The 16,779-nt window shown below is 42.1% G+C and overlaps 1 protein-coding gene and 1 long non-coding RNA gene across 4 annotated transcripts in view; one reads left to right on the top strand and one right to left on the bottom strand.

The window, feature by feature from the left end:
- Positions 1–1,447: 1,447 nt before the first annotated feature.
- LOC116437602 lies at positions 1,448–8,680 on the bottom strand. 2 transcript variants are annotated; one of them, XR_004237378.1, is made up of 5 exons: positions 8,348–8,501; positions 6,691–7,109; positions 5,020–5,089; positions 4,039–4,114; positions 1,448–2,739 (listed from the first exon to the last, which is right to left on the bottom strand). It is a non-coding gene; the product is annotated as an uncharacterized LOC116437602 (long non-coding RNA). The 2 variants fall into 2 exon arrangements; XR_004237377.1 differs by having other exon boundaries at positions 4,039–5,089; positions 8,348–8,680.
- The window catches only part of MAP3K1 (mitogen-activated protein kinase kinase kinase 1), a 58,721-nt gene continuing 48,866 nt past the window's right edge, over positions 6,925–16,779 (top strand). The window contains exon 1 of one of the 2 annotated variants that reach the window (XM_032095463.1): positions 6,925–7,007. Coding sequence is in view for 1 of the 2 variants with exons in the window: in XM_032095464.1 (XP_031951355.1) it covers positions 7,637–8,115 (479 nt within the window). In the remaining variant the exon portion in view is untranslated. Of the gene's footprint in view, positions 7,008–7,603; positions 8,116–16,779 lie in introns of those variants that run through there. The other variant, XM_032095464.1, reaches the window with a different exon arrangement.

The following is a 16,779-nucleotide window of genomic DNA, read 5'->3' as shown; positions in this document are numbered from 1 at the left end:
CTAATACCTCTGAGTTCTCTCTGAAAAAGAAGGAATATATATTGTCACAATTCATAGTGAACGTGGGGAGTTAGAATATACAAAGATATTTGAGAAAAACTCAGAAAGTTCTGGGGTTAGGAACTTAAAGGCAAGAGAGAGTATTATTTTCTTTATTTAATAACATCAGCCTATGTTTTATTTTTGCATTTGGTATCACTTCATATATACATGAATATATTTCACTAGATGTGAAAGAAGTTATTAGAAAGTGGCTGCAGTAGTTCTTACTGTAGACTTAAAGGTATGTACCACCCTGTGAAGGATCCTTTGTTCTGGTTAAACAGAGCAAACAAATAGTTATAATCTCAAGACTTCCATGACTAATAAGTAAATGTGTTAATACACATTCTTATCTTGGATAGAAATTAAAAGGGAGACTGTTCTCTTCAACATAAAGCAGACAGTTCATGCGGCTTGTAATTAAGATGTTAGAAACCACCTAAAGAAGTCAGTATAATGAAACTGGGGTGAATATTTGTAAATAAAATCACCTCCAAATCTTGTGTCTAGAGGAATGAAACTACGAGCAGCAGCTCAGTACTGTTCTGTTGTTAATGGAGTTCAAGAGAAAATTTTGACATTTGCTTTTTACCTGATCTGACTCGCACTGTTAGTGTCATGCTCAGAAAACCTGATTAAGGCACTGTCCTTGAAAAGCAGTTACACAGCTAACTGGAAGTGTTTTGTATGGATAATACCTTCAACTGTAAGTGGTCAGTTATGCTCTGGAGACTTGCAAACCTTTGTTCAAAATCTGAAAAGTTTTGGCTTAAACCACAAAGAACAAGGAAGATAGGCAATCAGTCAAAATAAATTGTGTATCCTACCTTGGCAACCATTATTCTGATGTCCTCTCCCAAATCCACACAACATATTCTGTCAAGGTCATTCTTTGCTTCTCAAAGCCTTTCATAGTGCAAACATGTAGAACATTTGAAGTCAGCTCAGCTTTGTACCCTGATAATACTTTTAGGTTACATAAGTGAGATGAAATGATCAAAATGAAAATTGCAAAACCACAAAATTGAAACCAAATCTGTTAAAGAAGCAACATATATATATACGGCACATATATTTATAGTATTTGCATGTATTTATATTGCATGCAAATTAACTTTGCAAATGTCAAAGACCACAAACTAGTACAACAGCAGTTTTCTGTGATTCCAGTACCTAATAAAAGGATGGTAAGCGTGCAGAAAATAGAGGATTTTTCTATTAATGATTTACTGATACGATTAATTGGGTGAGGAAAAGGAAGTTATGATGTAGAACAGCTAAAGCTCTATGAAAGATAAACCTCAAGGACACCAATCAAATCCAACAGGTAGGTTTGTACTGTGGAACAGATAGAATATTTTTTAAATATCTTATCAGTAAAGTAGAACTCAACAAGGGTCAGAAATTCGTTTTTCAAAAATATATTTTATTTCTTTGTATTTCTTTTGGAGCCAGCTTTTACACGAATTATAAAGATAAGACAATTGATTTTAACACCAATCAAATACTAGAAGTGAAATGTTACTTTCCTCAGAACTCTCCAGTGCAATTTTCTTTTTCCAAAAACCACATGGGAATCTTTTTTATAACTCCTGGACTCGTACTTACGTCTGGACGTTGAAGCAACATGGTGTTCAAAATATTTTGCCACTAGATAGGCAAATTCCTACTACTGATGTCCAGATCATCTGTTTTTTAAGATGTTTAGTTTAAATGATAGCTTTGAACACTATGATTAAATGGCTTTGAAAACACCATTCTCAGGGACTGTGACTGGCACACAAGCAATAAAGTAGTGTTGTGCCAACTATATTACTGGAGGGAATAACAGAGATTTAAGAGCCTAAGAAAAAACCATGTAGCCTTTTCTAAAGAGGTGGAGATGATAAAGATCTGACTCTTTGGACATCAAGGATCCCAGAACTATTTTTAAGATCTGCAGATTCCTTGCCATTGTTACAGCTAATAGCTGCTTGATTCACTTCAGCCATGGTGCCAGAAAATTGACAGACTTGGCATAAAGGGGTCACATGATAAACTAGGCACGGATGTTGCTGCTGAGTTTTATTCCCTCTGACAACAGTGAGGTCCTTGGCAGGTCTACCTGCTGGATTTAGGAAGAGGAGCAGCACTGCCATTACTGCTAGCCATCATGAATGGAAGCATACAGACATTATGACTAGAGGGCCAGGGTGGGATGAAGAGAAATTAAAAGGAGGGAGAGAATGTGTCAGGCTGGATGCTGTTACTGCACCCAGAAATGATTATTCAGATATGCACTGCCTCTGGAGAAAGCAAGGAGGGTACTCTGTGGAGGGTGTTTCTGACAGTTCCTTGTCCGTCTGGCAATTATTCAGGGAGGCACTTATCCAGAGGTCTCTATAAAATTGTGTCACTCTTGTCTGCTCTTTTTTTACAGGATGCTCAAAAGGATTGTGTGGTATGTGCTGGATACATCAATCACACAAGACTGTTGTTTTACAGCCCACAGCCATGCTGAGACATACCAACAATGGTTTTAATGTTTGCTGGTGGTTGAATGTTTATGCTGTTTTCAGGTTACTGTCCTCTAGGAACTGCAGCTGGCACTGTGTGATTCTGCTGCCGGGAGAGCAAGGGTGGTGAGCAGCAGGCAGAGGAAAAGAATAACTGCAGGGTCCTCTTCAGTGGGAGTGAGGAATTGGTCCTTCTTCCATCCTGTTAAGACAAAAATAAAAGTGAAATTCTTTCATCTGTTTCTCTGTAATTTGGAAATCTGTAGCTTCCAGTGGAAAAAAGCACCCACAATTTATTAAAATATGAGCTTCTGTTTGTGTCTTTGACTCATAGAACAGAAGGAATAACAAACACCTAGGCTGAAAGAGATGTAACAGACAGTGGTAGCAGCAGGGGAAAGGAAAACTGAGCTATCATTGTTTTTCTGAGTCTTAAGTGGTAGAGTTGTTTTCCCCCAGAGAGAGAACAGATAGTGGTGCTTACAATAGATGCAACTGCTGATCCAGGTGAGAACTATGTTTTCAATTTATTAGTCTGGAAGAATACAAAATAAAAGAGCTGTTGGCTGCAATAATTTTGGTAGATCTTCGTAAGCGATGTATGAGAAAAGGTTTAACAGGTTTTGCTCACTTCATTAATATATTTCTTTTGAGCAAGGGTGCACCTGGAAACTCAATAATATCATATCCCTCAGCCTTGGGTCATGCCTTAGGTAGGTAAATAAATTTGTTACACAGTTACAGTTGGGAAAAATTGAACCATGAAAGGATCGTGACTTATTCAAAGCCAGAAAAATCCTCTGTAATACAGTCAAGAAGAATATTCAAGTTAGATATCAAGGTATCAATATTCTAAAGACTGAGGACAAAAATTGAACTGATTTCAGTAGTTAATGCTAGATGTACAAACTAGTGATAAAAAAATCAAGGCACCAGATCTTCTTATACAGTACAAGAACTGCACTCTAGCTTGCTAATTGCTCTGTTGCCTGTCTTTCATACTTAAATTGCAAACTCTTTGGAAACAGATCACCTTTTTGCTTTGGATCATATGGTGGATAGACTAAAAGGTTCACTAGTTCATGAGTAAATGCTAGAGCAAAAAAAAAAAGTTAAGTGTAAGGAATGTGACTAGACAGTGCAGGAGTGTTGTAAGTAGCATCAGTATCATTAGTCCTTAAAAAGAATCAGGGAACTGTTGTTACATGCTTTGGCAGAACAAGCAGGTTTAAGTACAGCTCTTTTATTATGCGTCTGACACCTAGGTCAAGACATCACCTTCACTTTTGTAGATCCAAAAAACATTTTTAACAGAAGTTCAGTTCCATGTGGACTGAAATGTGAGGGAAAAAAATAATCTTTTAACATGTTTTCAATTGAAATAATGAAGAAAAGCAAAAGTAAAACATTAAGAAAAGAAATACATAAATAACAGTAGATGAGACATTCCTAGTGTGTCAGCAAAACTGCTAGAATTCCCTGTAACAGATTCCAGTTTTACCTTTCTCTCCCCTGACAAGTGATAGGGGATCCTGCTTTTTGGAAGGAAATTTCTTCTGAAAGGTACACCTGTTATGCTATAAAGTAAGAATAGTGCATCAGCAAGATGGCAAAGCATTTCTACAGAAAACAGAAATGCCAGCAGATTTTCAGTAGGACCTAGGAAACAAGCATGAAAAGGTCCTCAGACTGGTCCTCATTTAGTTGTTTGACTTCTCCATTACATGGAGGAGTAAACAGGAAAGGATTTTGGCTTAGGAGCAGGTTTGTTTTCCCTTTCTCACAACGGAACGAATGAATAGAAGATCAAGGTGAGGATAAGACTTTCTACACAGACTAAGAAGACAGAGAGAATCCAGTTTGTATACAGTATTAAAGCATTTTTTGCATGTTTAGTCAAGACCAGAAACTGTGGACTGTGTTATCTCTCATATTTATTCTGTTTGTGCATGATGATGCCTAGGTTATGTATTCAGGGGCATGGCAGATTCCTATCTCTAGCGTGTTGAAAATTGTTGATTATTCATTACACTGTTACAAGTTTTGTGCAACAAGGAAACTCCTTGGCTTGCAAAATCTTAGTGTGTTCCCAAACAGAAGTTTCTTTGTGTACAACAGTAGATGTTCCAAATATTGCATGATGCTAATTTGAGGCCAAAGGCCTCTGTTTCATAACAAACCCTGGGTGCCGCTACTTGTGACTGAAAACTGCTAGAAGTCTCATGTTACCTTCTAGAGCTGTGTTTTAGACAGACTGAGAAATAATCTATGCAAGAGGTAACTGAGTATCTTTCTGAGCTCTTGGTAAGTTTTGTACTTTGTTTTTCAATCAGGTCAACTCATTTGTTTAAGTGCAAAAAAATTTCTAAGAGCAAATGAGAAGAAAACACAGATGTCAATCAGCATGTTCAGTTTCTGATTTCAAAGTGGTAGCGCCTCTATATTGTGCACAAATCTATGTTGCATGCCAGCAACGTACAACCTAATGTTCTGGAGTGAGGACTGGAAGGTGGGTCTTGTTAGTCACTGTGCTTCCTTCTCTGGTCAAGGCACTGTGGAGAAACACACATTTGAAAAAATAAGGTGAATATAAGGATTATAGGCAGAATGCAATTTATTAGAATTGAAATTCAGCCAGCAATAAGGAGATAAACAACCCTTATCAGGCCCACCATGCATTTTTTAATTACAGAATCATAAGGGTTTTCCACTTTGCATCTTATCCAAAAGTAACTCAAAACCTTGACAGTGCTGGCCTTACTCAAAAGGCAAAGTAATGCCTTAACAGGGGTGGTGATAGCACTGGTCTGCTTTTACGTATTTCTTACACCGGTGCCTGTATTTTATGTTTTGCACTGTCCCTGTATTTTATGTTTTGCCCTGTTGCTTTCCAGAAAACATTTCTCCTCTGTGCACATGCACATTCCTCAGTACCCCACTGTTACTCCTACATTTTGCCTTGAATTTCCTGTTTCCTTCTCCCTTGTTGGAGTCTTGGCACTTGGGAAAGTTTTTCCCTAGAACTGTCATACATATTGTATGCACCCTTACCTCCTAGATTTACTTTTATTGAAGATTTGCTTTTTCTTCTCTGTATTCTATTCCAACCAATTGCTATTCAAAGGGGTATTCCTATTCCACATGATGAGCATTTATAAAACACCTAAAGCTGTTTTCTTATTCTGTTTAGATGTCTTTAAAAGCATGAGGTTTTGTGTGGTTTTCTTGTTCTCTTTCCTCGGTCTATTAATGTCATTGTATGGCAGAGAGGAATATTTGAAAAGACACAAGGGCACTGATTTGCATGCAACTAATTTCATGCTGCTTCTACAAAGTGGATACTTTGTTATCTTTTTTTTCCATGAATAACATTCCCACTTTGTCAGTGCGTCTTGGTTTAGGAATCTCCCAGAAACAGTCTGTAATTTATAGCAGTCTTTGAGTGTCAAACGCTACCTTTATGAAACTCAGAACTGATTTACATCTCTCAGTTGTACATTACAAGAGAATATTTACATGATCTGCTTATCCCAAAGAAACCTTAGTTGAAAGACGACAATAAATGCAACTGACTTTCTCACAGCATCTTTCACTAAAAAACCTGCACAAGGGTGGCTGTAGGGGGGCATCTTGACAGATCACCTAAGTAATTCACTCAGTGTGACCTCGAGGCCTTATCTACTGATATTATTCTGCAAGTATATAGAGCACAAAGGGTGCCCTCAGGCTTTCGTCTAGAAAGACCTCTTCCAATCTGGTCATGACATCCTCCAGCAAAGACCCTACATTTAGGTCAGCATCTGATCACGTATCCAAGGCAAGAAAGAATCTTCTTCTGTTAGAAGGTACTTCTCACTCAACTAGTGCTTCAGATCAGATCACTGATCCCAGGAAATTGACCATACTAATACTCATTGTAGAGACGCTTAGTTAATGTTACACTTGGATACCTACCAAATTCAGAGAAACAAGCCTGAAATATTCAGCTTAACTACTTTGAACTGCGTGACTTTTACTGTATCTAAAAATCACACCACCCTGAAAACAACCTTGTGTGCATAGCAATATGCAGTTTTCCTTTTCTCATCTCAGATCAAAAAGCAAAACTACCCCAATGCGGTCGAGTGAAAATCTAAACCAGGAGAAAATTTACTTGAACCTCCCCGAGGTTCTGGTCATGTGATGTCTCCTGCCTTTCTTCTCTCTCCCAGTCTCTCAGGAAACAGCCGCAGCGGTAGGTGTGCGTGGCAGGGGATAATCTCATCTACATGTGCATTCCTGCGCACACATGGAGACGGGTGTGCTCCGACGAGACATTAACGCTTCCCCGTCGTTTGCAGACATGGAGAAGTACCTGAGGACGGGGGCGGCGGCGCCGGCCAACTGAGGGCAGCCGGGGGAAGGACGCGAGAAGGCTACGAGCGAGGATGTGCATTTAATTTCCTACTAACTCCAGACAGGGACGACCAGGTGAGCTGGGGCACATTGGAGACGCGATTCCGCGGCTGCAGCGCAGCGAGGCACCGCGGGCGCTCCGCTCCTCCCGGCCGCTCGCCGGCTTCCCGGGAAATGCTGGGGGAAGAGGCTCAGGTCACGGGGGTGCGAGCTGGGAGCGCTCCGAGCTCCGGGAAAGCCTTCCCCCCACCTCGTACGAGGGAGCCCAGCCCGCACGCCCGGCCGGCTATACCCCGCCCCGGGGCCGCCGGAGCCTCCGCCGTTCTCCCGCACGTGGGGAGGGCCGCGTAGAGGCGGGGCCGCGCTCCCCGCTCGGCGCCTCCACCGGTTCCGGGCTCGGGTCGGCTCGGCCGCCCGGACGAACTCCGTCCGGCCCCTGCTCCGGCTCTGTGGCGCGGTGGCGGTGGCGGCGACCGCGACTCCAACCCGGCTCCCGCCCCGGCCCGACACCTGCGCGGGGGCGGGCAGGGCGCGGCCTCGCGGCACCTACGGGCGCGGGCCCGCCCCCAGCGCCCGCCGCCGCCAATCCGCGCCCGCCGCCCGCCCCCGCCCTACGCCGTTTGCGCAGGCGGCGCTGTTTGCGCAGCGCGCCGTCCGCCGGCGGCCCCCGGTGCTCGGGAGTCCGATGTGACCCGACAGAGAAAATGGCGGCGGCGGCGGGGGATCGCGCCTCGTCATCGGGATTATCCTCGGGCGGCGGCGTGGAGGCGGCCGCCGCCGCCGCCTGCGGGAGCGTGAAGGGCGGCGCGGTGGCGGGGAGCGTCGCCGGGAGCGGCGGGGGGCTCCTGCGGGAGGCGGGCGGCGGCGGCTGCCGGGAACAGCGCTCTGACTGGAGACGGAAGCAGCTGCGTAAAGTGCGGAGCGTGGAGCTGGACCGGCTGCCGGAGGCGCCCCTCTTCCTCGCCGCCGCCCCGGCCGCCTCCTCCTCTTCCTCCTCCTCCTCGCCGGAGCCCCCCGAGACGCTGCTGCTCCACTACCTGCCCGGGCCGCCGCGCTCCAGCCCCGCCAGCCCGGCTGCCTCCCCCAGCCGCTGCGCCGAGCTCCTGGAGTCGCTGCCGGCGGGAAGCACGGTGGGGACGGACCCCGCCGCCGAGCGGAGGATGGAGCCGTCCCCCGCCGTGAGGTGAGGGGCGCCGGAGGCTAGACGGGTGGGCAAGGGTCGGTCCCGGCCGGCGCTGGATGACAGCGGCGGCGTCGGGGCTGTTCCCGCGGACGGGGCTCGGGGCGGGCTCCGGCGCCGCGTTCCGCCTGGCCGCGGGCCGGTAGCGGACGCGGGGGCGGCGGGAGCTGCCGCGGAGCGCAGTGCTGGGCGCGGCGGGCAGAGCTCGCCCGCCGCCCGCCTTCCCCCGGGGTACCTGGTACGGGGCTGAGGGAGGGGCACGGCGGGGCCGGGCTGCCCCGTCGGCTGCAGCTGTCAGCAGTGCGGGGCTGCGCGGGAGCCGATCTGCGGGCGCGGAGCGGCGGGGGACGGCCTGTCTGGCTGCGGGGGTGCGTTGTGTTTGACTTCTGCCGGAGTCCCGAAAGGCTTTGAAGTGTGAGCTCGGGGCGGTGGCGGGGCCGGATGTGTCAGCAGCCATTGGGGCTCGGGGCGAGCGAGCGCGGTGCTGCCCGCGGGGCTGGGGCCGGGCTGTGCCGGGGTTCGAGCGGCGGCTGAGCGCCTGCCTTGGGTGCTCCCCAGGCGCTGCCCGAGTACTTTGCTGCAAAACTGAGTAGTCTACCTTCTTTTTTTTTTTTTTTCCTCCTACTGCCTCCCCCGCTCCCCCCCCCCCCACCCCCCGACTTCTCCGAAGTCAGATTCTAATGTGCAGCTTCGCGATAATGCTGAACTGATTTGTTTTAGTAAGAGGAGGAAAGGCTTTGAAGCATAAATGTCCTCTCTGTTATTCTAGGAGAAAGTAATTTTGTCGTGGCTTAGTTAGGCAGCCCATATTTGCCTTCCATATGTATTAATTGATAAGTCCATTTTCTTGTGAACTGCCCGTATTTCGCCAGTTTAACATGTGTGCTAGTATTCAGGATGAAAACGAACTCGTGTCTGTGGTGAAGCAGTTTAAGTACTTCAGAACACATTTCAGCTTTAACATGTACTCGCTGGGTCTTACTGGTGTGTGTGTGTGTATGTGTGTAGGCACTGCAGTATGACCGTGTAATTTTGATATGAAGATGACAATTTCTTCTGGATCTTTTGTAAGGCTTTATCTGATGTGGACTCTGTAGTTTAAGAACTTAATGTTGATGTTAACATCCAGGGACCTATTTTAATGATGCCTTACAGTTTGGCTAATCATTTAAACCTCATAAAACGTGTAATTCCTGTTTGGACTTAGGACTTGTGTGTTCTTTTCAGTTGTGACTTATGTCAGTCAAACCTCAAGAATATTTTTTAAATGTTGACTTATCATGGGAGTACCATAATAAGAATTGTTTTCTAGACCAGTGTCCTGTTTATATGTATTTTCAGGAATTCAGATGGATTTTGGCCTGTTCCTAGGGCAGTATAAAAATACTTGTTATGGTGTGGTTGTGCAGATAATAAATGGCTCTGTACTTAGAGAAGGATTAGCAGGAAATCATAAATGTTTAGGGTAAAGGGAATGATGTACGAATTTCAGTAAGTGTCTTGTCTTTTAATAAACTCTTAGCACCATCTTTGTTTTTATCAAGTCATGAAATTATAACGTACTGTATATTGTAATGCAGTTGTATCCAGTTTCATGGCTTTCAAGGAAAATAAATAATCTGGATCAGAATATGTTTAAAACAGTTGATTCTCATGGTGATAGGAAGTGGGAGTTAGGCTTGACATTAGAGATGCAGGAAGGTCAATGTATATTGCATCAGTGCTGAAATGCTGCATCCATCCTTGGTAGTTGGTCCACAGCAGCAATGACAGAGCAGCTGTGGAATTTTTTTCCTTTCCACATGGACAGTTCTGCTTAATTTTAAGTAGCCGCATTTGGGTAAATCAGTGTATTGAGTGTGTATACAATTTAAAACACTTGTAGTTGCTCTCTGATATTTGACTAGGAATGTTATCAAACCTTAGAAAATACTAAATGCCAAATGCTTTTCTCTTCAGTATTTTAGTGAGATAGTCTACTTTGAATTTAAGTGCAGTTGAAATACATGACAACTTTAATAATGATTGTCCTTCAGAAATACCCTATAATTGCTCATGTAGAGTATCTCAGTAATTCTGTGTGCTGTGTTACCAGTAAACAGATAGTAGACCAAGTACTACTTTATCAGGCTGTTTAAAGAATTTAAACCATCTATCTGCCCTCATTTTAATATTGACTTTTTTTAGCTGGAGAGAGGCTGATTAGTATGTGAGTAACAGTAATACACATTAAATTTGTCTGGGCAGCTGTTGTCCAGATATTTATTAACAGGCAAACTGAAAGCCATAATTTCAATAATGCATTATGGGGAGGTTTTATATTCTGTTTGTAGATACAGGTAGTTATACTTTCTTGTAAGGATCTACTGTTAGTTAGAAGATACTGTGCTTGCTCCAAAGTCCCCCTATCAGTCTCTGTGGTATTACAGTTACTTCCTTTTAAATAGTCTCTGTTTCTGTTTATGCTGGAAGACCTTCATGAACCGCAAAATGAAGATGAGAAGGGAAACTGACTGATGTTAAATTACAGATGTAAATATTACCTTTTTTTTTCTTTAAGCTCTCAAGCATTCTGCTTGTCAGGCAGTAGAGTGAATATTTTCACTAAAAGCAGTGAAGGGTGTAAGGCTATCTTATATCACTGTAAGAGAAGAAGGGAGCTGTTTTACTAGGAATTGCAGCTTCAGCATAATAAAGCACTTCAGATCTCTTATCTCATGTATATTGTTTACTGTCAGTATATTGGTTTTGTTTATAACAAGATCCAAATTGTGAGTTCAGTGATAACTGTAGTGTGATTTCTTGTAGCCGGATGGAAATCCATGGAGGCAAAGTGCACCTCCTTCTCCATGAGGTTAACGATATGCTTTTAAAGCATCCAGACTTTTAAGTGATGTTAGTGGCTGAAATTGGTGTAGATGCCTTATTACTTCCCCAAGTACAGGATTAGTTTACATTGCTGTAATCATGTTTCTATAAAGAAATAAATGGTGCAGTTCATCTCTTCTATGTGCAGTAACCACATACTGTGTGACTTCCATGAAAATTAGGTGTTTGAAAAGGCATGTGCTTGATAGTTCAGCTGCAAGGCAACCCTTGTAGGTGTTTATACTGTATTTTTCTGCAGTTGTTGTTTGACACATGCTAGAGACAGCAAAGTCACACTGTAAAATAGAAGTTTTGTCTATATGTACAAGTGTACTACTAAAAGCTCATCAGTTTCAGCTCTGTTTATCGATTTGTAGCACCTTTGATGACTTTCAAAGGAAGACATGAATGCTTTTAGCAGAGCACTGGGAGCTGGAGTGGGAACAGAGAGAGAGCACCTACAGTGACAGCGCAGCATGGCCAAGGATTTTTCTGTCACTGAAATGCTAACTTTCTCTGTTCATGTCAAAAGGTAGCTAAGGTAAAAAAATATAGCTTATTATTGATCTTGGCTATTCTCAGCTAAGGTAAAATATAATTCTGTATTTTATCCAAGTCCCTAATGCTTGATGTTTTTAACCATCTGTGTAAATAAGCCACCAAATTTTCTACTTCCAGTTTGAGCGGATGCTGCGGTGAGAGGAGATTGCCTTTCTACCTCTTCTGTGCTCTGTGGCTTGGGAGTACTTTTGGAAGAGGGTCACCCTCTACCATGTCTGATTTTTATCACTCTTAGTTATTGCAAATGGTAGGGTTCTGCTTAAATGGTCTGATCTGGTATGGCAGTTTCTTTGTTCCTGTGCAAAGTAAATAGATTGTAACTAACTAATCTGGAGCTTTCTGTCTCATTGGATTTAGTGATACTAAAGGTTCAGTCTCTGCTGTCATTCAGTGGAGTCTAAGTACTGCTCAGTGCAATACCTGTGTGTAGACATCTGCTGTCGTACCTTACCCAAAGGTCGAACAGGTAGAGCACAAGATTTGAAGACCAGTTTTTCCTTCTGTATGATGGATTTGAACTTCACAAGACCTTTTAAAAGTAATGGTGCAGCTGTGCAGAGATTTATGCTGCTGCGGGGGAGCATGAGGCAGGAGTAGAAACAAGCATCTGGGGGTGGAGTGACTGTGAGAATGCTTCTGTTGGCTTTCACCAGCTTCCAGTATTGGTGAAACTTGGCTTAAGCTTGTTTAAAATACAAATTATACGTTGCCATGTAGCTATTCTTTAAACAAACTTGTAAAGCTAGTTTTCAGCAGAAGTGCTGATAAGAGGATGGATCTGGTTTGAGTTCTGAGTTTCTAAGGCTAATCTGAGTGTTCTCAGAGTATTCTCTGCAGAGACCTGAGGGTCATCTTAATTTACTTTTTATCTGCTGTGCGCTCACTTAAAGCTCTAAAATGACGGTTCATTCTTTCACTTTAAGCAGAGTGGACAAAAAACCTTTAAAAGGGCTTCATTACTTGTCTCTGTGTGACTAGGAGAACGTGGTTAAGTGGAGAGTTGCTTTCTGTTACTACCCTCCCTTCTCATCTTTACCCGGCAGCTGAGTGTATTGCCTGCAGGGTTGCTTCCGCTTTCCAGTCTCACAACACTGTAGAACTGGAGAATTCTGGTCGGTGTTGAAGTGTCTTGATTATTTTTTCACTGTATCTTTGGAGTTTTGAGGGAGTTTTGGTGTGTTTTGGTTCACTTCTTGTTTTTTTTGTTTGTTTGTTTGTTTTTGGGTTTCTTTGTGGTTTTTTTGTTGTTGTTTGTTTGTTTGGGGTTTTCTTTTGGTCTGTTTCTTGTCTTGTAGGTCTTGGGTTTTTTCTTTCAGTTAGATTTTGGGGGTTGTGTTTGCTTTATTTTGTTGGGGTTGTTTGTTGCTGTGCTTTTAGAAGATCGGTGTTGTTGGATCTTGGCTAAAAATGTCCAGAAAAAGCAGCAGCTCTATCTACTTGCTGCTTAAGAATAATTTGAAATTGGGAATTATTTACCGTCTGTCTGGAAACTGATGAAATAGTTTTCAAATTGTCTTAATAAAAGCTGATAGAGGCATCACTCCCTCTCTTTCTGGCTCAAAAATGTCCTATTGTTTTGATAGCGTTCAGCATGTGATGATTAAGGATTTGAAGGTGTTTGCAAAAAGTAGGTTTTTTTTCTTTAAACTCAGAATGTCATGGAGTATTCCTGTTTCTGAGATTAAAATGGAATTCAGGTCAGTCTACCTTTCTTTCACACTGTCTCCATATATTTCATTTGTGTTCCGAAAGTGTAAACTATTCAAATAATTCATGGAAATAAATACCATGATACTGTTTGTTCTCATCTCTCTTGTCCTAGTATTCTAATTGGTAGTGAAATGACTGCTAATACGACTATTATGCTGGACAACTTCAGATAGGTTTCACCCTGCTCTTGGTACTGCAGCTCCTTGTAACTTACCCAGGGTCACTGTGGAAGGTGGAAGTAGAGTGCTGGGAAGTGAGTTGCATCTGCTTGATCTCACTGACATCTGACCACATCTGACATCTTGTTTTCTGAGCTCTTTTCCATCCTCTTCTTCAGCCTCCAGTCATTTTGTTTTTGAGCAAACTGAAATGAGTTCTTACTCAGCTGTCAGCAGTGATGCTCAGGTACTTTTGGGAGCTGGTAGTTCACCCTCGAATGTGTGCATGTATGTGTTTCATTTCAGTAGTTATTTCTCTGAAATACCCTCTTACATCCTGATGATTTTTGCTGTCCTGTATAACCATCATGTTCCTATCTCCAGGACTGTTCCTTTCAGATGCTGAAAGATCTTGGTGTAAATATTTGAAATGCTGAAGGGGAAAAAAACCCGAACTCTAATTTGTGATAACAAAAAAATTGAGAAAAGTTTTGGGGTTTTTTATACAAATTGTTTTTGTTACCTCCCATTCTACTGCAAATAAAATGTCTGCACAATATTATTTTAGTAATTCTTAGTATTCTTTAAAAGAGAGGCTTCTAAGCTCAGTGGATAATATTTTGCCCTCAGATAACATTTAAGTGTTCTGCATTTGGAGACGTATACAAAAATGTAAATATCTGTCAAAGGTGTGGTGAAATGTGCAGTGACATCTAGTTTGCAGTTCACATACAGTTTACTGAGCTTGTCATATTAATATGCTCTAGCAGGTTAGTATTTGTTTGCTGCCATGGCTAAGACAATATTCTAATTGCTTTGAATTATGATGGTACTTTTAATTTCTGGTTACTGAATATATAGTTTGAAAATTCTTGTGTAGTCAGTGACAGTTTCTCAGTATTCTACTTTTTTTTTTTATTTTTTACTTTTCATGGTTTTATACTGTGAAGTTGCCAGGTCTCATACTAATAGTCCTTTCAATTTTTTCCTCTGGTTGCACATTTTAACTTTACCGCTAGATCTATAAATAGTGTCTTAAATCTTTCCATTTAAAAAATCTAAAATGTTTGTTATTTCACTAAACTAAATGCCTCTACAGAAGTCTGGGCTACGACTATAGTTTTCTTTGCTTAATGTAAGAAAATATTGCAGTTTGATTAGCATGGAAGCTTGCTGAGACAGTGTTAATGTATTCTTAAAAACTTGGAAAGGATCTTCCATGTTAAGGATCTGTATTGCATATTAATTTTGTTAGATTATTCATATAAATAAAACATAGGGGGTAGCTTCTGTAGTTGTGTAAAGTTCTTTCACGGTTCATACTTGAAATGGAAGTGTGGAGACCTGTTTTTTCAATTGTGTGGAGCTGCATGGAGTTTTTCTTAAAACTATACTAATATGCATAAGTTTATTTTTTAAAAGTTAATTCAGTAATGCCTGCATATAGGTCCAGAAAACGACTTCTTCTGTAAAGATAGAATACACGTTAAGTTGTTGGGGTTTTTAACTGTAAATTCTGCATTGATTTGTAATGAACAGCTTATTACAGTAGATCTCCTGATCTCTGCATGCAAATCGAATGCCCTGGCCTGTAGAAAGTGCCAGGGCTTTGGGGTTTCTATTAGGTTTTCCATGGTGTGGAAACTATTTCTATAATGCCCAGTAAATGCAGCCAAGCTCTTCACTATCTGTCTGGCAGGGGTGGCTCCTGGTTTCTGGCAGGGTCATAGTAACCAGGGATAACTTGCTTTCTCTTTGAACCTCCAAGGTTAGGGCTAGAATTGGTGACCTGGTACATTCTGCTCCACACAGCCTTGTTTACACACTTCCTCAAACATCTTCCTAAAATTAACCAAGAGCTAGAGCTTGTTCCCTGGAGAAGAATTTGCTCTGAGTTGCAACTTCATGTTTCTTACCCTTCCCAGAGGCTCTTGGGAGGAAGAGCAGGGGTACATGGAAAAGAGATCTTAAGGACATGCAGATAATTCTGTATTTGCTTTAAGCCAGCATTACAAGAAGAGGGAGAAGAAGCTCCTACTCCACGTCCCCCCAGCCTTATGGACAAGAAAGCATGAAATGACACACCTTAAGCCATGCAGAGCTCTGGCAGAGAGCAATGCAGGTGGCCTCAGGGTTGTCATTTTAGAAATGCCTTTGCCAAACCAATACAGAAAAGTTTGATCTGCTTGGTTTCTCTCACTGTGAAGTAAGACTGATGTTCACTGTGAACATGCAGACTGATACTGAATGCCCCTTTTTTGTGGTAAGGGGGCACATAGTAAAATAATAAATATTTTTTGATTAAACTAAGATGTCTTCCATCTTTTCAAAGTTGTAAGGTGCTTTCATGTAAGGATGTGTTCAGTATTGTAAACCAACATACACTGATACACTCAGCAAGCTGAGTGAGGAAAGATACGGAATGGCGAAGCGTTTGACTTGGGTGATTCATGCCTGACCATTGCATTTGGCTTATGCTGCACGCCAGGATCCCCTGTTCAAAACGGTTACTGTTGTCACTCATTTCTGGTATATTGCTGGTAGCAAAGGACTCAATTCTGAAAAAGAAAGCTTTTTCCTTGTTGAGATACTTCAAAGCCTGATGGGTACAAGTTGACTCTCTTTGAAATGGAAAATATAGGAAAAGGCTTAGAAAGCACCAGAGTAGTAATACAAAAAAATGTGAAGTGTTCCCCGTACCTGGGATGCTCATTATTTTAGCCAAAAATAATTTCTCAGTCTGAGGCGGTTTTTTGTTCCACAAAAGGAGAGAAGTCAGGGTTTGCAGACTCCTAGACTCCCCTATGAATTCTTTTTCTTTTCTACAGTAGAAGATGGACTTCCCTTTCTGAAGAAGAAAAAAAAAAAGTTGGAAATGTTTGATCTGAACGTTGCCCAATGACATGTCCATGAAAAAGGTCTTGATGACGTCTCATTCAAATGTTTACTGTCTGTTCCAAATAAAACAGTGACAGTAACTTTCTTTGGCTGTTGCTCTTTGGGATACAGTTTACTAATAACATCACAAACATTTGTGAAAACTCTGGCATATCTTGGAAAAATAGTGTCTTTAACCAAGCCTTAATTCATGATAGTAAACTAATGAAACTGCTTACTCTTCGTCTTTCTAAACTCATTTGAAGTACAATTATACTTGATCTTGAAATTGTTATTTATATTGAAAATTTTGAAGTATAGATTAGCTCTTTCTAAAAACTTAAGTGCACATATGGTAAGCGGAACACTGCTACTGTATTGTCAGATTTGTCTTTCAAGCATGTGGTTAAGTTCCAGCATGTTCAGGTACAATGGTAAACCATCTTGTCCTGGTAAATGTGCTGAAGTATTTAATTCCCCTTGGTGTCTCAGC

The sequence above is a fragment of the Corvus moneduloides genome, chromosome Z (genome assembly GCF_009650955.1).
Source record: "Corvus moneduloides isolate bCorMon1 chromosome Z, bCorMon1.pri, whole genome shotgun sequence".
Classification (NCBI taxonomy): domain Eukaryota; kingdom Metazoa; phylum Chordata; class Aves; order Passeriformes; family Corvidae; genus Corvus; species Corvus moneduloides.
This window is presented reverse-complemented; position numbering and strand designations above follow the sequence as displayed.